Source organism: Ctenopharyngodon idella, chromosome 1, assembly GCF_019924925.1.
Source record: "Ctenopharyngodon idella isolate HZGC_01 chromosome 1, HZGC01, whole genome shotgun sequence".
In the NCBI taxonomy this organism is placed as follows: Eukaryota; Metazoa; Chordata; class Actinopteri; order Cypriniformes; family Xenocyprididae; genus Ctenopharyngodon; species Ctenopharyngodon idella.
In genome coordinates, this window is record NC_067220.1 from 30235171 (window position 1) to 30257671 (window position 22501).

General features: G+C 40.1%; 1 protein-coding gene across 5 annotated transcripts in view; it reads right to left on the minus strand.

The window, feature by feature from the left end:
- The window catches only part of znf827 (zinc finger protein 827), a 77704-nt gene that overhangs the window by 54619 nt on the left and 584 nt on the right, over nucleotides 1-22501 (minus strand). For all 5 annotated transcript variants that reach the window (XR_007929888.1, XM_051892001.1, XM_051891995.1 and 2 more), the window contains exon 2: nucleotides 1549-2760. Coding sequence is in view for 4 of the 5 variants with exons in the window: in XM_051892001.1 (XP_051747961.1) it covers nucleotides 1549-2760 (1212 nt within the window). In the remaining variant the exon portion in view is untranslated. The remainder of the gene's footprint in view (nucleotides 1-1548; nucleotides 2761-22501) is intronic.

Genomic DNA, 22501 nt, shown 5'->3' on the forward strand with positions numbered 1-22501 from the left:
ATGGTCTCCGACTGTTCGGGCTATGGGGAGCACACACACTGCCGGCCTCCGTTTGGCAGGCTGCACATCCGCGGGAGATGAGCTAGGTCTGGGAACGTGCCGCCAACTCCAGCAAACCCCCACTGTGCTAACAGACCTTTCCCAGATTCTCCAGCCAACCTCTTGCAGACGAAGCATGACCTTATGGCACTACTAAATCACTACACAGCGCATTCTTCAGTGGTGTAATAATCAAACATTTAGAGACTGTTACCTTGAAAAATAAACACTGTTAAGAAATTATTACATGTAAAAAATTAGATAGGAGGTTAAAGGTGAGTAAAGATGATTCAGATTCGTCTCATGATACATTTTCACTGTGTATATATAATTTTTTGCTTCAATGTTCACATGCAATTTGACTAATTTTTACTAACATGAAAAAAAATGGTAAATGGACTGAATGAAAATGCAAAATCACTCTGTAAAAGTAGTTTATAGAAAAGAAGCTGGTTTCCCTGTTCAGATTTTTGATTCGCTATAGTGTTTATCAAACAACAGCAAATACAGAGACCAACAGAATCAGTTCCAGATTCTTCATCTGCTATTCACTTTCACTTAGCAAAAATTATGTTTGTGAGTGCCACCAAGTCTTAGTTTTTTTGCAACAGCAGCGTCTTTAGGCATGTGACCAAAACAGCTGTGCATTCAAATAAAAATGTTTATCGCACCACATTTTTCCACAGAACATTCGCCATGTTGTGAACAGGCCTTTAGTGCCCAAGTAGAGACATGGGCCCAGCTGCCCGGTGTGCTCCCTTCCTGGTCTGAGGCACGAGGAGTGGTGGTTTGCGGGCATGTTAGCCCGTGACATGTGCTTTCTGATATAGTGGGTGCTGGACTTGCGAGGACACAACTGTACATCCATGGAGCAGAGACTTGTCTTGGGGCAGTTGTGGCCTAATGGTTAGAGAGTCAGACTTGTAACCCTGAAGGTTGCAGGTTTGAATCTCAGTACCGACAGGAAATGTGGGTGGGTGGGGGGGAGTGAATGAACAGTGCTCTTTTCCACTCTCATTATCCACAACTGAGGTGCCCTTGAGCAAGGTACCTAACCCCCAATCACTCCCCGGGCGCCACAGCAAAAATGTCTGGGTGTGTGTTCACGGTGTGTGTGTGTGTGTTCAATACTCACTGCTGTGTGTGTGCACTTGGATGGGTGAAATGCAGAGCACAAATTCCGAGTATGGGACACAATACTTGGCTACACGCCACTTTTACTTTCACTTCACTTTCTTTCACTGATGTAGGAAGGTGAACTCTGCATTTAATGGCTTCAGGTGTGCCTCATAAGGTGAGTCTGGCTGCTGGGTGGCATAAGAGGAATTAGCGTTTTGTTGAAATGAATATAACCCTAATCCTCTTTGCAATAACTGCAGAATTAAAAATTTTAGCTAGTGTTTTTAGTGTGATTTATCCTACAAATATCCTGCAATTCCCCCTCAAAAGCACAAAAAAAAACACACCCTAATAAAACGGCATGTCTCTATTTTAGGAACAAACTGTTACCTGCTTGACTGCTGGGCTTGGCCCTTCCCTTGGGGATTGTTGGCAGCAAAAGATCCATGGCCTGGGTTGGGGTGGGCACCTTCTGGTTCCTGTCTAACAGGGGCTTGACATCTTCGGAGGCTCCCAGTACTAATGCCGACTCTTTCTTATCAGCTAGAAGGTTCCCTGCTGCTCGTGCAGCCACCTCCTTTAGCAGAGCTGCTGAGGAGGTCATGGAAACCAGAGAGAGAAAGGAGCCAGCTGAGGGTTGATGCTCAGATGAGCCCACCTGCTGCTGACTTCTTTCAGACACTTTCTTTGAGAGGGCAGCAAGTGTGGAGCTGGCTGACTGCGGACTGAAGGGTGAAGCAAACGGTTCAAAGCGCACCGCATCATCAGAGCGAGTGCCCAGGGCTGCCATTGAGGAGGAGGTGACTGAAGAGGATGAGGAGGAGGAAGAGGAGGATGAAGATGCCGAAGTGGAGGATGCCACCGCGTTCTTGTCTTGGAGCACGGCGTTGGCGGCTGCCTTTAACTTCTGGATAGCCGAGTCTGGTGATAGGCTGCTGCCGCTGGGTGCCGAGCAACTAGCCGATGGCCATTTATCTGCAACGCCTACCCATACAAAGCCACTGCTGCCTGAGTTAGGGCCGTTGCTGGGGCCGTACGGGTCACAGGGCTCTTGCTTGACAGTTGCTACAGACGCGGGTGATGCAGAGTTCGAGTTACCGCTGTTGTTGCTGCTGTTAGCCAGCCTCCTCGCCAAGGCACTCAGCTGTTGTGCGTGATGCGAAGACGGAGATAGTACCAAGCTGACCGGAGGCGACTCCGGTCCTCTGCCCGTTCCACGCCCAGTCAGCTCCCCTCCCTCTAGCTTCAGTGAGCCAGCCTCCAGGAGACGCCGCAGGTTACTGCTGAGGGGCTTGCCCAGGGCCTGGCTGGAGTCTCCGTAAAGAGAGGACACCACTGAGGACAGCGTGTCCTGGGTCGAGAGGACCCCACTGTCCAGCCCCAGCAGCTCCAGGGAGGCCCGCTGAACTGGCGTTGGGCAGCCCAGGGAGCTCTCGGCTGAAGTGTCGTGGTCTGGTCGGGGAACATTGTCCGGGGAAACCCGCAGCTCATCTTGCACATCACCGTAGGACGATTCAGAGGGGCTGTCGGAAGTATTTCCAAACCAGCTGTCCTCCTCCACTGACCCACCCTCTGGCCCTCCATCCTCTACCGTGTCCACATCTGGGAAACAGAAGAAAAAAAAAAAAAACATGATTTATTCAAATGCTTTTTCATCAAGACAGCTGATAATATTTAACTACCATTCCTTTGTATTTTTTAAAACAAGCATCTGTTTAAAAAATATTTATAATGGCAGGATTATTATAACCGCTGGAAGAAGAATCTGTGAGGACAAAATGCTGACAGTATTGTCCTTACAGCTATCGATTGACCTTTTCCAACTGACTTTTCTCATTAGAACCAAAATGGATGGTCTAAAAAAATATTTTCTGAAAAGATGAACAATATTACAAAATTGAGAGTTGTCCTGATGAGTATCTGAGGCATCCCTCACAAGGCACAGAGGAATAACTTGCTTTCTAATCTTTTTTCAACCATATTTTTTTCTAGGGTCTACAGGAGTCTAGTAAAAGGGTTACCATGGTGACAGGCCCTTCCGGGAGGCAAGACAGCAAAGATTAGGGTAATGGAGGTTACAGAACTGGATTAATATTCATGAGCCTGCAGATACCACAAGGGAGCCAATAAGGATAGGGTTAAGGTCACCAAGGGTCATTAATATACACTTCATGTATCAATATTCATAAGCAAAACATTACAGCTTGCCAGACAAGGGCGAACAAAGAATGTGAATATTCCTGATACATATTAACAATCCCTCCACAAGAGCATGTCAGAAAGCAACAAGCCTAGATGAGGGAGGATGTCAAAACTTATCAAGTAAGGGTTTTTTCTTTCTGTTCACTTGACCAAATTAAATCCTCACACCTCAATGAGAGTGCAAAAGAACCAGTCCCGGAGACAGCAGGAAAAAGGGCTGGGGGCTTGTGACATCGGAATATGATCTGTAAAAAATTCATTTGAGCATCTTTTCTTCGCCTTTTGCTCGCACACATAAAGGCTGGTCTCACCTTGCCGACCCCAACATAAGCCTGGCGAGTAAGCTTTCTGTTTACAGGGGAAAGAAAAAGACGTTGCCTGGCAACGGTATCCCGTCGACCCGTAGGGATCATTACAGTCAACACACATCTGGCCAGCACTGCTTACTTTGGTCCAGAGGGGTGGCAACCGCCACGACCCCGTGCACCACGATACCGACAATGCAGCAGAGCATGCTTTATCACTCGGAAAATAAAAGAAAATAAGATACAAACCAGACACACACACCTTGATGTGTATGCAAGTGTCCTCGTGACTTCCTGTACCTCATTGCTAAATTTTTGAGCACTTGAAGCACATCACTGGGGCGTTTCACAGACTGAGCTCTCAGTCACCTGAGCAAAACAGTGAAGCATGTGAGGCATGACCCATTTCCATGTGACACCAGGGAGGACGGGCAGTAATGGCCATAATGTTGTTAGTGAGAAATGGCTAGATTGCTGACCAGAGGTCTCTGAGGCAGTAGCAGAAACTCGAACTGAACTCTGCTCTCACCACGCTAGGTTAAGCTAGGTTGTGCTACGCCCCGCCACTTTTGTTCCTAGCTGCACCAGAGAGGCAGACACAGGCAAGCCACTCCGTGGGCGGCCTGACATTTCCCAAGGTCACGGATCGGGCCCCAGTTCCGCATGGCTTTGTCTGAAACAACCCCCTGCCTCTGAAATGCACACACGCACATACACACTCATATGTGGCTTGAAAAAGCGGAACAAAACCCTGGTAGTTAGCTGCAACGGCAACAATGCTATCGCATAGCAACAAGCCTGACAGTTTGGGACAAGGGACAAGATACTGGCTGTCTGCCTTTGAGAGGTTTCGTTTAATGGCATAATGGTGAGCATGAATTTGTGTAGCCAGAAAAACAGCTGCGGGAGGCACTGTGGTCCAGATCTGTTATCAGTCACTCACACTGAGACTTGGTGCTCGTCTCTCTTGAGGCTAAACTGCGTTTATGATTGTTTGCTGCTGCGGACATGACCCTACAACCCTACAACCACAAGTGCTAAATGCAAATCATAACCTCAACAAAACACAGAAAAAAAGAAAAGTGTTACATTCAGGCTCTGAAATGAACTTTTTAGCCTACTAGCCAGACAGATTTCTCATAGTCAATTTAGTAAATATAAAATATAAAACAAATAACGATCGCATGCTGTAGAATAGTGGTATAAAACAGAAATGCTTTAAAAAAAAAAAAAAAAAAAAGGTTAAGATATAGCCTACATGCTACAGTGTAATCTGCATATAGCGTTTTCACATTATAAAAAAGGGGGAAAACCTTTAAAAGCTGCAGTGAGGCTTCAAAAAAATCAAAGAAACAAAACCACAATCTAAGTGTCAACAGGAATGTTCTTTAAAAACTTAGAAATTCCCTCCTTTGGACATGGTAACTGTAGTACAATTTTTATTTTATTTTTTTCTTTCCTGTAAAGGTAAAGGACTTTTATTTATAATTCCACTACACATCTCATAAAATATAATTCCTGCACAAATTTGATGTCCAACAAGTATTTTATGAAAATGCAATTTTTTAAAATTATTGTGCTAATTTCTCTGTTGTTCTCTGTTTAGTTGACACACATGCACACTATTTTGAACTTTCAACTAAGGATAAAAAAAATGAACAATGTTTTCTAAAAAAAATATTAAGCACAACTGTATTCAACATTGATAATAATAAGAAATGTTTCTTAAAGCATCAAATCAGCATATTTAGCTTTGCCATCACCAGAATAAATTACATTTTAAACTATATTCAAATAAAAAAAGTGATTTAAATTCTATTGTAATAATATTACTGTATATACTGTACTGTACTGTAGTACTGTATTTTTGATCAAATAAATGCAACCTTGGTGAACATATTAATGAATATTCTTGGTGAATATTCTTCTTTCAAAAACTTGAAAGAACTTGAACTTTTGAATGGTAGTGCACTTCAACTTCCAAAAAAAAAAAAAAAAAAAAAAAGTCTATTTGATGAACTGAAAAAAACTAAACAAAAAGAAAACCAACTTCAGAATTTCTACCCAAAAAATCCTGTTCGGAATGGCATGAGTGTGAATTATCCTTATCTCTTTAAGAAATATGTATTTTCATTTTGTTCAGAATATTACACTTCATCCTCTGTAATACAATTAGATTTGGAAAACATCTTAAGGACATTGTTAATTCTGTTTTGTTCTTTGTCACAATACATAGATCTAGTGTAATTGTAGTCTATATTTCTCAAGATGCACTTGAACAACAGCCGCTGGCAGCTATACAGTTAATTCCACAACATCTCAGCCGTGAGAAGCAAAAAGGCAAAAGGCCGAGGAGGAGGCTGGGAGCTTTCTCTATTAGGGCCACATGACTTGCGTAAGGTTGCCTACCAATACACTGAGGCTATTCTGCGACTCAGCCGGGCATAAAAATCGGCCTGCCTGACCCAGAGGTCGCAGAAAGGGCACAGAAAGGCTGTGCTGGGTGGGAGGGTGGCTGCTTCAGCAGAGTGAAGGAGAGAGGGAGAGGCCATTAGTCGATTAAGCCTGGGTGGAGTCATCAATATTCCACTGATGCCAATGAAAAGACACACTCGCGCAGTCTCGCATGAGAGGCTCGGGTCGAATGGCTTTAACTCTATCAGAGATATTGCAGTGCCTTACAGCGAGCCAGGCTATTGAATGTTACGGGCTAACTAACCACCACTTTGGCATCTATAGTTTCCCAGCGTTCTCTGTGGATTGCAGAAGCAAGTGCCGGTGGCGTTTGAGGGGTGGGGGGCTGGGTTTTGGAGGGGAGATAAAAAGTGGTGGCGGTAATTAAGTGTCCAACTGGGCCCTGGCGGGGGTTGCCACGGCCGCAGGCGATGCTAATGAGCCCGTCCGCCGGTCAGTGCTACCTTATTAGCCGCCGGCCGACAATATGGTGGGAAGGACGCACTGCTACACCACCAGCCACACATCGTCATAAGTGAATAACACAGAAACCAGAGGTGGGAAGTAATTCTGTTCATTAGGGGGCTCTCATGATGACCAGTCTATGCCTTTAAGAAAATGGGCAATCAATCAAGGCAAAACTAAGATTCTGCAAATACAATACAAGTCGCAATTCATTTTCTCATGATATTGCATGAGGTTCTCATATTGATCCTTGTTCAATGTTCATTCATATCAATTCCTACAGTTCAATTAATGAAGAAGCAGGAAGTCTAAATAAGCATAAACTGGCAAGGTTTCTCAGTGCGGTCTGAGCCACTTCTATGGTAATAGAGAAAAGTGAAGGGAACCGCATGAGAGATTAAAACTGACACCACAGATTCATTCTCTCTCTCACTGAAATGCTAAGCCTCTCTCTCAATTGCAATACAGTTATGATATTATTAAGCATCACAATGTATTGAGTCGTGACCAACTGTATACTCAATCCTAGTATCTAACTGATCACATAAGATATGAAATTACTGAAATTTTAAGACATCAATCCATCCCATAAAACACAAAAAAAAAAAAAAAAAAAAAAACTGTACATGTAATGTATGTGTGAGAGTTTGTATGAATATACTCTGGGGGAAAACAGGAAGTTTTTATTAACTAGGGCTGAGCATCATCAATAGAATGCTGGTTGGTTTGAAACTGACTTCTGTTTTAGCAGTGTTTGTGCATCACTACACTATTGACAGTTGACAATGGACCATTTTTCCCTTTTTGCTCAACTGTGCCTTACATTATTGCATTATTTTTCAAAATGCAAAGTGAAGTTCTCCACACAGCTGACATTGTTTGTCCACGGACTGCCTAAACATCTGTCATATTTGCTGATTCCTTGGAAATTTATATTGTAATAGAGAAATTTTAAAGCAGAGTACTCAAATTTAGAGTAATCGTAAAAGCCTTACTTGCAACAGTCGAATAAAACACAGATGAAAACAAGCTACAATGTATTTTAATAGTCTACTTGGTATAACACTTACATACAAAATTATTATACTTTATCATGTGATTTATAGTGATTTTGATCCTGTGTATCCCACATTCTTATTAAATAAATCGGTCGCCTACGGTATTCCACATTAGCACAGGCCTTCATCAGCATGTATTAGCACATAAGTATACTACATATTACCATCTGTGTGTTTTCCACATGGCCTCAGCGGTCTGTGGGCATGATGGGCAAGGTGCCAGAGGTGAAACAGGAAGGAGATGTGTTCTTGGAAGAGACTGAGACAGTGTTGGCTTCCAGACCTCTGAAATTCCTCTTTGTAGATGAGGCGCCCTTTTGCACTCTTGTTTATTTCCCCCAACTTCCATTTATAGAGACACACACGCACAAAAAAAAAAAAAAAAAAAAAAGAGACAGAGCTTGAACTAGTAATCTCAGAAGTACCATCAAAAAGTTGGAAGATCTGGGCGTTCATAGTCAACCGTGAGATGCTAATTAATGGGATCCACCGTACACTTCAGTGATGTTTCTTTAAGGGCATAAAAGTGGGGCATGGAGCCCAGAGCTCAACGGGCTTGAAGATCTTATATTTACAGCAGGAAAACAAATCGCTGGAATGAAAGGAAAATGGATGGCTCGTTGTGCCCGTACAGTCACAAAAACATAAGATAATAAGTAAGGCTCTGTGTACGTACCACAGGGACAGGAAGCAGGGGTGGATTCAACTAGGTGCTATGACGCTTACACCACAATATGCTGTTGCTACAGCATTACTGCCGCCTACTCAGATAGACAGCATGCACACAGGTTAGAGCTGACAGGGAAACTCTCCAACTACTGTAAATCACACTTTGTCCCAGTAGCTCAGGCGAGGGATGCAGCCAAGCTTGACTAGCCAGCCACCCAGAAAGACAGAGAGAGAGAGAGAGAGAGAGAATATGAGGGGGTGTGAGAGAGAGTGGAGGAGGTATGTGTGCGGCTGGGGGGGTTGAAGAAAAGGGATGGCTTTTTTACAGTGATACCGGGTTGACAGCAGCTTGGCAGTGGCGCCCACGGCACTGCCTGCTTGGATCCAAGCCTGTCACTCAAGACAAGGGCACTAATCAGGATTGGTCCCGGTTTCTTCCTGAAGAATGGGGGTGGCAGTTTTGCAGCCATTATAGCTGGAGAGGAGAGTGGGGGATAGAGCGGTGGCACAGCAGGAGAGGCTAACCTCATTTACATGCAGGTCCTGGAGGAGAGAGAGCTGATTCCTTTTCCAATCTCCATGTTAAACGGTGGCCGGGGCGGCCGATGGTTAGCGTTGCATTGTTCGGTCCTAGTGCTCTTTGTCACTGCGATAGCCATCTCGCTTTTCCGAAGGTAGAGACGTACGAGCAAGATAACGTAGACGACACCCACATATGACTGAAAACGTGCCGTGTCAAAAGACTAAACGGGAACTGTTGTTCACCTCTCCCCTTTCATTCGCTTCACGTCAGTGTAACCAGGTGCTTCTACTTCAACCCTACAGTATCTGGGTGACAAATGATTGCAAAAAATATGATCACTATGACAACCATAACTGTGCCTTTGGAGAGCACATCGAGCCAACATTTTGTGCCTAACCTTAGTGCTTCGTTTAAAAGTCTCTGCATGGAAGACGACTAAATGATGACAAGGGTAAACTGCGCCTGTACGAGTGTGAGTGAGAGAGGAATAAAGAAAAGACAGTCCACTGTGCATGCCAAATGAGAACTTCTTTATAGAGAGTATTTGGGCTAATCTATAAAACCATAATGAAGAAATGCATAAAGATCTGCAGCGGAGCAAACAGAAGAATTATATTCTGAATCAACACCATCCAGTAAAACAACTCATTCACATTACAACACAGCCAATCAATAGCGGCGCATAAAATGAGGACTGCACCGATATTGAAATTGTACTACTGATACTGTAATAACTGATAAAGTGCTGATATTATAAATATTAGATAAAAAAATGTCTAACTGAAACACAACTAACTTACAAATAACTGAAATAAAATGTTTAAGTTGAAGTACTAAAATTACTAAAAATAGCATGAAATAAATGAAAGCTAAATAGAAATATTAAAAAATATATAACAAATATACTAAAACTTAAACTAAAGATAAAATAAAAATTGAAATCAAAATATTAGTACATACTATAATAGTAGCCTCTATAATACTAAAATAACACTGAAACGCGCTAAACAAAATAAGGATGCAGGGATAATTATTTTTATGTTACACCGTGTCCTAACCAGACGCGACGTGACGTTGCGACACGCGATAAAAGGTATCTTTTCCATGTTAAAGACACGCGACGATCCTTTTTTTTGGAAACGGTTTCTATTTCTCCGCGACATCGCGGCTGGAACAGCAACACAAAATATGGCAATGATAATATCAGGTACTGTTTATGTTCTTTATTTAATGTTAAAAGTGTCTAATGTTAGTTTGAATATCATTCTGTGTTCCCAGCTTTTTAGCTGTAATGAAAACAACACTGGCTAATTCACCTCAGATCTTGAAAATAAATAAATGGGTGCAAGAACGTTCAAACTGTCAACTCAATGCAAACAAACAAGCATATTCTATGACAAAGATTGGTTCAGTCACTCCGTATATACTTTAAATAATGTTTAAATGGTGTAATGTTTATGAATTTTACTATGTATTTGCCCATTTCATTGCTTCTGCTGTGCTCTTGCCGAGAGAGCCCGCCCACACTCTCTTCTGATTGGCTCTGGTTTTTGATTGATTTTATCGCTTCTCGTTGTCGCGTCGCGTCTAGTGTGGACAGTCAAATTACTCGTCGCTGGAATCTTATCGCATCGCGTCTGGTTAGGACACGGTGTTATGGTCAATAAATGGCCAATACTGTCGCGAATGGGTGCCTGCAATGAGCGCATGATAAAGAAATATCAATGACACAGTCTTTAATCACAAATCCAACACAGGAGATAACAGGAATAGTAATCATAGAAAAACAACCACATAAAACATTGACGTTTAACACCGAACATAGAACTAAGAGAGCTGAAGGCTTAAATACTCGAGGAAGTTAATCAACAGAAACTGAAACAGGTGTGTAACATAATCAGTAACCAAGGAAACCAACTAGTGAATACAGACAGGCAGGCAGGCAGACAGGGCAAACCAAACTAAAAAACAAACAAACTGAACATAAACTTGACAAATATTTTGCCTAAATAAAATAAAGATAAAACACTAAACATTAAAATAAACCAATTCTGGCATAACATCATTATACAGCAGGGATTCCCAAACTTTCATGTCAGTCCAACCCCTTTGACCTAAAATATTTATCTGAAGTACTCCCTGAGACTTTAAGTTATTATTTTAATAATTTAACAATGCATTTCACAAACATGTCTGTTAATGGTCACACAACAAGCAGGTAAACAAATAGAATATTTCATCTTTTTAGTAAGCATTTTATTTTGATTATTTTAATTTTAAAATGATTTCTGGTTACACTTTATGACATACTGTAAAACCAAACAGCGCAATTAATTAAATTAAATTAGTTCGTTTCACTCAAATAATAATGCAAATTCATTGTACTTCATAGAAAAAAGTTATGTGAACTCAATATTTGATTGTAGTAAGCGGAACTTAATATTATTCAGTTGCAGCGGATTTCTAATTCCCAGCATGCTTTGCGTCAGACAGTATAAGGAAAGTAAATGTTGAAATTAAGTGTTTTGTGCTTTTGCACAAGATTAACATATAGGGAGACATAAGTCAGTGTTTAATGTTGTGTTATGTTGGGATTTATAGGGGGTTCTGTTATGTTAGTTTTGTACGGTTACCACTGTGGTGAAGAGCAGAGCCTGTGGTTAGGTTGAGGATGGGCTGCAAAACTTTTAAGACCACATATACTGTATGTTGTTTGATTATATACATGCAAGTATATAATGACAGTCTCTTTGATAGTTATAATAGCATGTGTTATTTGCTATCTAACATTTAACCAAGATCTGATTGTGATGTTTATGTAAATGAACTTTATGTAATTAACATTATGATGAGTGGGATGAGGCTGAGAACTGTGGGAGTGAAGGGATGCTGGTGATTGTTAATGAGAGACACCTGTGCACCACACTGGCCTTGCTCCGCTTCCACGGCTCCCGGCCCCGCCCCACTTGTCACAAAGATTTTAAGCTCTACTAATTTAAGTTTACTTAAATGTTTTAAAGTAATACGTTTCCTCAAATGTTTTGAGTATTCTGAACTTACTGAGTTTTACAATGAAGTTACATTGTACTTACTCAAAGAAAAAAGTACTGAGTACTATTAATTAACTACATGTACTTACTATAGAGTTACGGTTAGGGTTTTGTTTAGGGTTAGTTACTTGTAATTATGTATAATTTACTGTTATAGTACATGTAGTAAAGTGTAACTATGTCACCTTAAAATAAAGTGTTACCTGATTTCTTTATTTAAATTTTAAATTTGTATTATTTAATTATTAGCTTTTTATCAAATCACAAACTCTGCACTTCCCTTACAAACCCCAGTTTAAGAAACCCTGATGTACAGTATGAAAAATGCATAATCATTATGAGATTTGCTAAAGATTACATTTAGCCGTGTTATTACAGAACTATTTTTAAGATTAACTTTAAGTGAGGTAATTTAAGTGTTAAAATAGAGAAATCAGCATGCATCACTAAATATATATGACACAATATTGATACATTTAAAAAATATTGTTGATGTGTTACTTACTGATAATTAATCAGTAAGTAACAATTACTTACTGATAATTTGTGCATCTCTACTAAAAACTACCATTACTTGCATGCAGCAACTCATTTTGTCATGCACTCAAGCACTCTTTAAGGGATACATAACAAAATCAATGAAACTTAAACTAATATTAAAATGAAGAATAAAAAAAAGTTAAAAGCTTTCGTTTAACTTTGTACAAGATGTATATGGTTGAAATGACAAAGCCACTCTGACTTATCCTTTTAATTTACCTTTGAAGGTACTGTCCCAGTGACAAGCTGTTACACCACTAAAGGTTGAATTTTTGCATTTTTTTTTTTTCAATGTACAAACTTGCAACCTTTCAATTGCCAACCCAGATTTTTAGCCACCAGGCTTTACCGCCCATTCACATTTATATTTACATTCATTCATTTTGTAGACGCTTTTATCCAAAGCGACTTACAAGTGAGGAATACAACAAGTGATTCATCGTGAAGAGGCAAATAGACACAAGAAGTGCTCACAATACAAGTTTCAGACATTGCTTAGAATAGCATAAGTTAGAATAGGGAGGGATTAAAGGAAGTAAAAGCATAGATTTTATTTTTTTCACTCAAAACATTAGCTTAGTGCATGTAACAAGCATTAACAGTGAAAGAACAGGTAAAACATCCAGCTAAGGGTAGGCTCCCCAGACCAATACTAAACAGCTCCCGACCTCGTCATAACAACTAAACATGAATACCGGAGCTTTGCATCAAGGTCGGGAGTAATCAAACATACTGTGAAGTCATCTGCAAATGCGAAGGACATTTTTTACATGAGGGGCTGAGCAGGTCTCAGACACTCACCTACGTTTTAAGCCTTGTAAATCAGCGTAAGACATAGTGACAATAGCTTTCACAGAGATGACTTCACATCATGAATATAATATCTCGCCTTTGTAAAGCAGCCAAACACCTCTACACTTGCCGATGATATACCGTTTCCCTTGGAGGCTGTCAATACCTCAGGGTGCCACTACTCTGTGTCTGTTTCCTTCCTGGCACTTTTAATCTTCTCAGCTATAAAACAGTCCCGTCTCCAGAAAAACCTTTGGAGCACAGCTGCTAGTCTGATAGTTAAACTCATTAACATGCTTATGTTCTGTGCTGGACAGTGTAGTCTGTCTTACAGACATGATAGAGGTGAAGCTAGCCTTATGCTTGGAGAATACCAAAATTTCAAACCACACTTTTCAAAGCACACTTTCTTGGTAATGGAAGAAAATGGAATTTGACAGAATTTCGAATATATATTAACATACTTTTCACATTTAAAGACTGCGTACTGAGCTCTACGAAATCCCGACAAGAATATTATAACAAGTTCCGTTTCGAAAATACATTGTGTCCCAATGTCTCTTGATGCTAATGATCACAAAGATAGTAATTATCATAATTATTTTTGTTGTGTAATTACTATGATTATGATCGCCACATAATTGTGAGAGTAAATTGTCTAGCTGAGCCAAACTTGGAATTTTTGGCACTACTTTGTTGGTATGGAATCAGCCTCCCCAATCACAACAAGAAAAGAAAAAAAAACATCAAGTAGCCCCAACACAGCTGATCGGGATTGGAGACAATCTATTAAAGCTGAACACACTCAATAAAGGTGGCCAGTCCCATTTCAAGGTAGAATACAAAGGTCCACTCCATTCTTCTTTACTTCGCTTGTTATGAAAAAGAAACTGGTATAGCAACCTCATAGCTTCAAGAAACTTCTAATCAAGAGCTCAAAATATTGCTGCAAAGTTAACCAAAATAATCAATGACTAAAAACAACAAAAAGGCTGTTTATAGTCTGTATTCAAAATGAATAAATTGCACTTTATTTCTACTACACATGGAGCAGACATGGGGCGTAAGTTCAGCACAGTTCGCAGTACACTTCACACAAAATAATGAGAAATGTATTAAAGCTACTGTCAACTAGACAATAAATATGCAATAAAAAGTTCTTGTCAAGCAGTGACAGTAAAGAAATTAAGACAGAAATATAGCACTATTGTAATATTACCACTATAGTGTAAAAATTAAAGATACACTATGTAACTTTTTTTGTTCAAAGTAACAAAATTTCAATACTTCATCAATCATTCTTCCATATGTTTTTTACTTACCCTGATATACTTTGGTAAGCCTATTATAAGTGTTTATATTTTAGACAGGGCGGGATGGTTTTTGTGGGAAATTGCGTACATACGTCACTCGCCCGTCTCGTCATATCCGTAAATAGAGAAAAGTTGCTCCAGCTACTTTGACGCATGTATGGTGTGGGAGTGGCATCGGTCAGTTGTCACCACGAGTGAGAAAAGGTTGACATGGAGCATGCTAAATCTCGAACCTCCGGAGAATCACCCATTTAAAAAAAAAAAAAAAAAAAAAAAAAACTGAACAGAGCCTGTAATAAAACGAAAATCAACATTGGCTTGGCTTTTTGGAGATGGCGAGCAGTTTTGTTTTTTAATTGCTAGAGGGCCAAAAGTTACATAGTGTACCTTTAAAATATGCAATATAATATTATTATTAGGGGTTAAACAGATCGTAGTTGATCCGTGATCCGTACGGACCAGGTCCCACGGTTTGGCACGAGTGTGTTTCATAGATTAATTGCAAAGTTTAACCATCATAGAGTGAAAGTTTATCATTTGCATGTGATTTATCTTGCCAGTTTACACATTCAAGCTATTTTAAACCATTCCAGCAAAAGAGGCAAAAGAGAACTCAATTCAGTACTCGCACTGTGTTTTCTGTGCGCACGGCCGCAAACACAGAGAGGCGCTTGAATGAACACATACACACAAAATTATGTCAAAATACCCGTCTCGGGAAGTATTCTTGTAAACACAGTCGGTTATGTCTTAAGTGAACGTAACCAGTTAAAGTTCCCCTGTAGTCAATAATTTTATCCCTGAAATTCATCTTTGATCACCAAAATGACATATTTAAACGTTCTTTCTTGTGAAAAAAATGCCTTCATGTCTTAAAATAGCTTGAATGTAACTCTACACCCTTGCTCCATTTAGTATGCGCAGACCCATGAATATGCAAATTATGCATAGTCCCGCCTCCACTCGATCACACAAGCTCAGAATACCTGATCCACTCTGTCATCTTTACTGTAGTAAAAGCTGCACAATGGCAAGTGGAAATACTGTGTAATTCAGCCATATATGTTCGAACCAGAAACTGATTCAGAAACTGAATTATACTGGCTCATCTACATGTCTATGTATTAGAATGGTAATGCGTTTTATGTATCACTTTCTACAATGTCGGACACATAATGGTAATTAATGTGATTAGCCTTTTGCTTGACTATGTTATCAAACAGCTAATAATGTGTTGCTAATGTTACACAAACCATGTTCCAGTTCACCATCTCAGTCTGCCTTCTAAAAATCAGTATCCTTAGAAACTCTTTGAACAACTTAGAACGTCAGTGGAGTAGTTCATTATAACATCGTTATATACATCATATACATAATTCTCCCGCTATATTACTAAATGTACCTGATTATACCAGGATTTTTTATTTACCGGGATAACCTGGCTTCTAGAGACTCCCCTGCTTCACAGCATAGTTAATGAGGTGCTAAAGCCCGCCCCACACATTGACGGGATTGGTTACAACATATTTGTGACGTAGAGAACAAGGGTGATTTCAAACCGTGTTTTGAAACTGTCTTTGGTTCACTGCAGTTTTAAGGAGAAAAAACTCAGCAATGGTGTTGACTTATGAATTTGCACATGATTTGTCTTAAAGCATACTAAAAACACCAAACAGACATATAAACAACATTAAAAAATTGATTTTCACCACAGGGGATCTTTAAGAACGAAATCAGATGTGTATCATTATATTGGATCCATGCATTTGGTTTTAAAGTGACAGCATATAAAATACCTTATTAATCTATGCTTAATTTATACAGTAAACACCATGTGTTATTTTACATTTAGGCCTAATTATTACATTTCTGTACATGAATACTACAGGTAGACCTTACTTTATTTGTAACTTTGTTATAATGTATTTATCTATGCTTGTATTCAGCAGGAAACAAGAGGTTATGGTTACACTTTATTTTAAGCTGTCCTTGTTACAGTGTAATTACACATTTAAGTACTGAGTAATATTAATTAACTATGAGTACTTACTATAGGGTTATGTTTAGGGTTAGGTTTGTTGTAGGGTTAGTTGCATGTAATTATGCATAATTTATAGTTATTACTATAGTAACTCCATGTAACGTGTAACGGACACTGTAAAATAAATTGTTACCGAGGTTACATATGCATCATGCTACAGACCTTATTTCGCAGTAGTTGACAAAACAATCTGAATATGATTTTTTGACTAAATCATGCAGCCCTAGTCATCAGTTTTCTGTGGCTCTAGAATGATAAGGCATGTGGTGTTTACCGCTCAGGCAACTGGTGCTAAAAACGAACCACAATGAGCAAAGATGGCAGCAAGCAAGTCCAGTATGGGGGGGTGGGGGTTGTCACATGCCAGCCAAACAGCAGCCATTCAGATGAATGGGAATACTAATGTATAGCTTTCCCCAGATATTATTGACCTCCTCCTTTCCAAGGCCTCCTCTAAGATATGACAATTCAAAACCAGTTTTAAAAAAATGACAACGGCTTGCCTCTTCTCATTCCCTGTCAGCTGAACAGACTGCTCTTTGATTCTGCCCAGTAAGCCTCATCTCATCTTAAGACAGACCCAGAGTACTGACTCATAAATCAAATCACAGTTTGGCATAGCTCTGCAGCCCGGGCCTGCGTCAGACCTGTCTGTTCGATCCCTCGTGCGGTGTGGCCCAGTGTTAGCAGCCTGTTAAAGGTCTGTCCTGGAGGGGATGGATGCACTTGTGTGGTAGAACAACACAGGAAAGTGCCTGGAGCTCTCCAGCAGCTCCCCCCACCCTTTCCCCAGCTGAACCAGCGAGCTGTTCCTTATGAACCACTGCCAACAGAATGCCTGCTATGAGCTGGTTATTACTCAGTGCTGGGCCGCCACTAGCCAAAGGGCTGCTCTCCGAGCTGTAGATCTCCATGTTGTGACTTGTCAACATGCGGAAAATCGTTACCCAGCTCAGGCACTTTTATTCCACACGGGCTTTGATTGAGACTTGGGTGGGTAAAACATTGTGTTCGGAACTTCATAGTCTACAGTGCTTCATGTAGCATACAGACAAAAAAGGTGTGTCCCATAGTTACGGAAGGAAATATTACCAAGTGAGCATGTTGAATTAACGATGGGCTTAGAAAAAAAGATGGGTGGGTTCAGGATAAAAACATAAGGATTTTTTTTTTCTGCTTCATGTGCTACCAATGTTTTCACTGATGCACTTAAAAATGTACACATTTTAAATTTAAATTTTGAATGTAAATTTTTAAACTTACACTCACTATTCAAAAGTTTGGGGTCGGTAAGGTTTTTAAAATATATTTTTGAAAAATGAGCTTGTGCTCACCAAGGCTGCATTTATTTGATCAAAAATACAGTAATTTTGATTAAAAATACAATCTTTTTATATTTTAAAATATAATTTATTCCTGTGATGGCAAAGGTGAATTTACAGCATCATTATTCCAGTCTTCAGTGTCACATGATCCTTCAGAAATCATTCTAATATGATAATTTGTTGCTCACGAATCATTTATTATCATCAAAAATGGCTATGCTGCTTAATATTTTTGTGGAAACCGTGACATATATTTTTTTAGGATTCTTTAACGAATATAAAGTTTAAAATAAAAGCATTAATTCAAAATTGAATTTTTGTAACAACGTAAAAGTCTTTACTATCACTTTTGATAGTAGTTAAAATAATAAAATAAAATAAAAAGTAGTTAAATAGCATGCTAGTTAAAACACACACAAAACAACCAAACAAAGCAACAAAAAAAGCATTATAATACTCGATTTAAAAAAAAAAAAAATAATTTTAATTGTAAAATTATTTTTAAAGCTGCAGTCCGTAAGTTCTGCCTCTTTGTCGCCATCTCTGTTCGAAACCTGCAATTGCAATTATTTGCAGAATTATCATCTTTACATGGGTTGTGCATCGGCATGGCTCCTCACCACGGACGAATCTAATGTTTTGAGGAGAATGTGTGGCTGTCAGTCACCGCACCGGTGGATACTGTACTTCGGAATCACAGATTGTAGTCTTGGAAGTATGACCAAAATAAGAATTTTCACCAGAGAATATCATCTGAACAAGTAAGTAACAAATCTGCCACTTTTGTTCTGACCAACTAAAAAAAACATTACAATAAAATCGCACTACCAATGGTGATTAAATCTAACGATCACTTAGCTCATATCGCATCAAACCGTGCAAATTATTATTATTGTTATACACTAATTGTTAATGACTACGTGTATTTTAGTGTGTATTGGCGTTACCTGTAGATTTCAATTTCTGTACAGTCTAATCTCTAATTGTCCATTTGTCATACCATACAATCCATCATCAAAATGATAAGTTTAATTATCCCAGCTGCTGTGAGAAAAGGCGGCATGCTCGAATTTCCCACGGAAACCTACCAGTACCACCCGAATTAGAAAACATTATTACAAGCTTACCGTTGTGAATCGGGCTAAGGTAAGGAGAGGGTTTTGAACACTGGCTGGTTATATACTTGCTCAAAAATTTATTTTGGATCATTTTTAACCAAAAAAAAAAAAAAAAAAGTTACGGACAGCAGCTTTAAATATTATAAACATTTCACACACACACACATATATATGAAAACATTACTGAGTGGCTTCTAATTTCAAACCTATCCTTGCTGATGCTATCAAGACTATCCTTATAATGTTGTCAAAACCTTGTCAAAGCAAAAAAGAAAAGGAAAAAAAGTAAGATATAGCTCTGACCCAATAAAGCAAGTGATCATTCAGTAGAGCAAGTGATCATTCCCATCATTACTGTTGATCTTTGAGCTTGGTTTCAAGACCATTTGTCTTTTGGCTCTCAAAAATGTAAAATGCTATCACAGGCGAAACCAGGTTACTTTGTGGCTGGTCATTTGCAAGATGCAAATTCTTTAATAATACATTACACATGAATCTTCCACTCTATGAGCCTAGTCCGTTACAATCATCGAGCCGAGTACAAGAATTGTCTTAATTATGTCACCACAGTGCCTTTGACTGAGCACTCACAGCTAGACTACACCTGTGATGAAAGCCAGGCGATCCAGCTAGCCAAATTAATCTAAATGTTCTGGTTCAGTATGCCTGGCTGAAGCCCCTTTCTGTATAAGCACTTGTTCAGGAGAGCATCCACCACCCTTCCCCTGCCCTTTAATTCATTTCTGAGAGGAAAGCCTGTGTATCATTATTCGCTTGAGCTCAAATGGGCAGACACCGGTGAGAGAGCCTGATCAAGTTGGTGGGGCAGGGGGAAGAAAGAAGAGGAGGAGGAGGAGAAGGAGGGGGTATTCTTGGCAGATTTTCCCTACAAATCAGATGCCAAGAGCGAAATGGAAACCTCCCCTCATTTTCCTTTCCCCTTAATCCAATGTTTTCAAGCCCAGGCCCAGCCAAGGTCATTATAATCATAGATGAGTGGAAAGGAGCCAGTGACCCACCATTACGGTAAGGTGGAGAGCCACCCAGTCGCACACACTCTGCCATCGGTCTGTAATGGAGAGCTGAAATCCGTGCAATGCTCCAATTCCTCCATTTGCAAATGCAGATAACCTTAAAGATCATGTGTGTATAATGGAAATGGCCGGCTCCCATAGGGAGACATTTTAGCTGATGGCAAAGGTCAGGGTGAAAGAATGATACGGGCTATATACTTGCACAAAATGGAAGCCTGCGAGTAAGACAAAGAACAGCCGAAAAGGAGAAAAAGAGGTAACCTCAGTCGACCTCTACCACCTCGGAGTGGAAATCCGACGAAAACTGCTTAACGAGGCAGGAGAGTTTTAACCTAGGCTCCCTTCTCGCGATTAATTAATTTTTAAGTTTGGTGAACTGTGACCTGCAGTTTGAACAAAATATATGAATTCTGGAAAAAGGAGTGTGCATCAGTGTTATAAAGGCCATGGTTTTGTAATCCCAGTGGTTTTCATTGTAGCACTAAAGCCAAAGGTCATATTTAACTGTCAAGAAGATCATCTGACTGTATCAAGGCCTTAATGCCCTCTTGCAAGTCTTGACCCCTGCACATTATGACGCAAACGGTCCTGAACTCGGCTATGTATTCTTCAGAAAGGGAAGTGAAAGATACACTTGGAAAAAGGATATGTCATAGCCTTTACATAGAAACGCTCACAGAAAAGAAAAACACCAGATGCCAGGAACACAACTTTTTGAAAGAGCAAACAAGCAGTTTCAGCACAACAATTCCACTGTCCTGGACTCGTATTTTTAACTTTTTAAGGCAGTATATAGTAATCATGAGCAAATGAGATAAATTTAGATCAAGAATTGTTCTAGTCATACGCCTCTCTGCTCACAGGTGTTAAATCACAATGAACGCAAACAGAAAGTAATGAAATGTGACATCACTCCTCCGTGGCTGAATGAGAGGGCTGCGTGGGGCGCCACCAAACTTCAGATGAGCTTTTGCTGAGTGGGTGATTTTGATACGGCATTAATCAGCAGTGGGACACATGGCAATATATAATGTAGCTCATAAACATTGATGACTGAGAGATTATGTTATGAAAAGAAAAGCAGCAATTATTATAATATATAGTTAGTATAGGTTTATATATGTGTTTCAATTAGAACAGTTGAGTTTTCCCTCACTGTTGAGTTTTTTGAAACATCCAAATAATTTCATAAAAATCAATAATCCAACATAACTGACAAGTACATTTTGTTACACTGTAAAGTAATTCACTAAAACCACACACACACACACACACACACACACACACACAAAGTTTAATTTGCTTTTATTTTAAGTCAAATCAAAGTAGGTCTAAAGTAATAATTTTTGAATTTAATTAATGGTGAAGAAAATCGAGTTAAGCTCTTAAAACCTAGCAGAAATGAATAGTAGAAGTTAAATGGATGTAAACAAACATATTATGGCATCAAGAAGAAAGCATTTTACAATGCAACGCAGCTAAAATACAAGCAGAACATTCCAGAGAGCAAAAGAAATAATCTCTGACTTTCAAAAAAAGTCCCAAAAGGCGCCGTTTCGCTGGTGAATGGCAACACACATAGAGATGCATTATGAGCGCTTGCTTTCGTGCACTTAAAGCGCCACCGTGCCACATTTCGCCAATTCCTCTGATCGATGTTTTCCACACTCTACATCATGTCCCCTCTAGCGGCCGGCACACGCAACTACAGCCGTTATTAGCGAGCTGATAAAAGCACAATGTTAACATCCAGCTACACAGGGTCAAATGAACAAATATCGCGATTAGTAATTCCAAGCGCAACCCGTGCAAAGCAGCGGAAGCCGCAACATTCCCGTCGTACGAGCTTCGAAGCGAGAGAAAAACGCGTTTTCGCCTTTGTGCGTTATTGATCGCAGATTGTCTGCAATGAATGGCTGCATGAGGAAGGAAAAAACCCTGAACTTCAGGTGACCGACCATGGCTTTGACACAGGCAGCCTGCAGACATGAACCCCACTGAACTGGGAGGGGTGGAAGAAAATACCTCAGCTTAAAAAAATCTCGCTCGACAAACGAAAGAAAAAAGTCGCGCACACACACACTCACACATACGACCGCGGAAGGCGGAAAGTTGTACGAGCGTGTTTTAGGGCGCATTTTTAAGTTGCGGGCTGCTGCTAGATAGCGCTGGAGCTAAGTAAAGGCAGGGGCACGGATGGAAGGCTGAGTCTGGCTCTCAGTCTGATCCGACTGACCCTTCATTTTATTGCGGCCAGATCCTCAGATCCTCCCCTTTCCCTTCCGCGCGTCTCTGCCTCGCTCGCACGGACACATATAAGAAAAGACGCGCGACCATAAGCGCCAAATAAGCAGCGATAACGCGAGCTTTACTGGCCGCAACCTTTAGGCGGAACGGGACCTTTATCGATTATCTGCAATTAAAGGCACCGCTAGTGCGCTCGCTCCGCTAGCC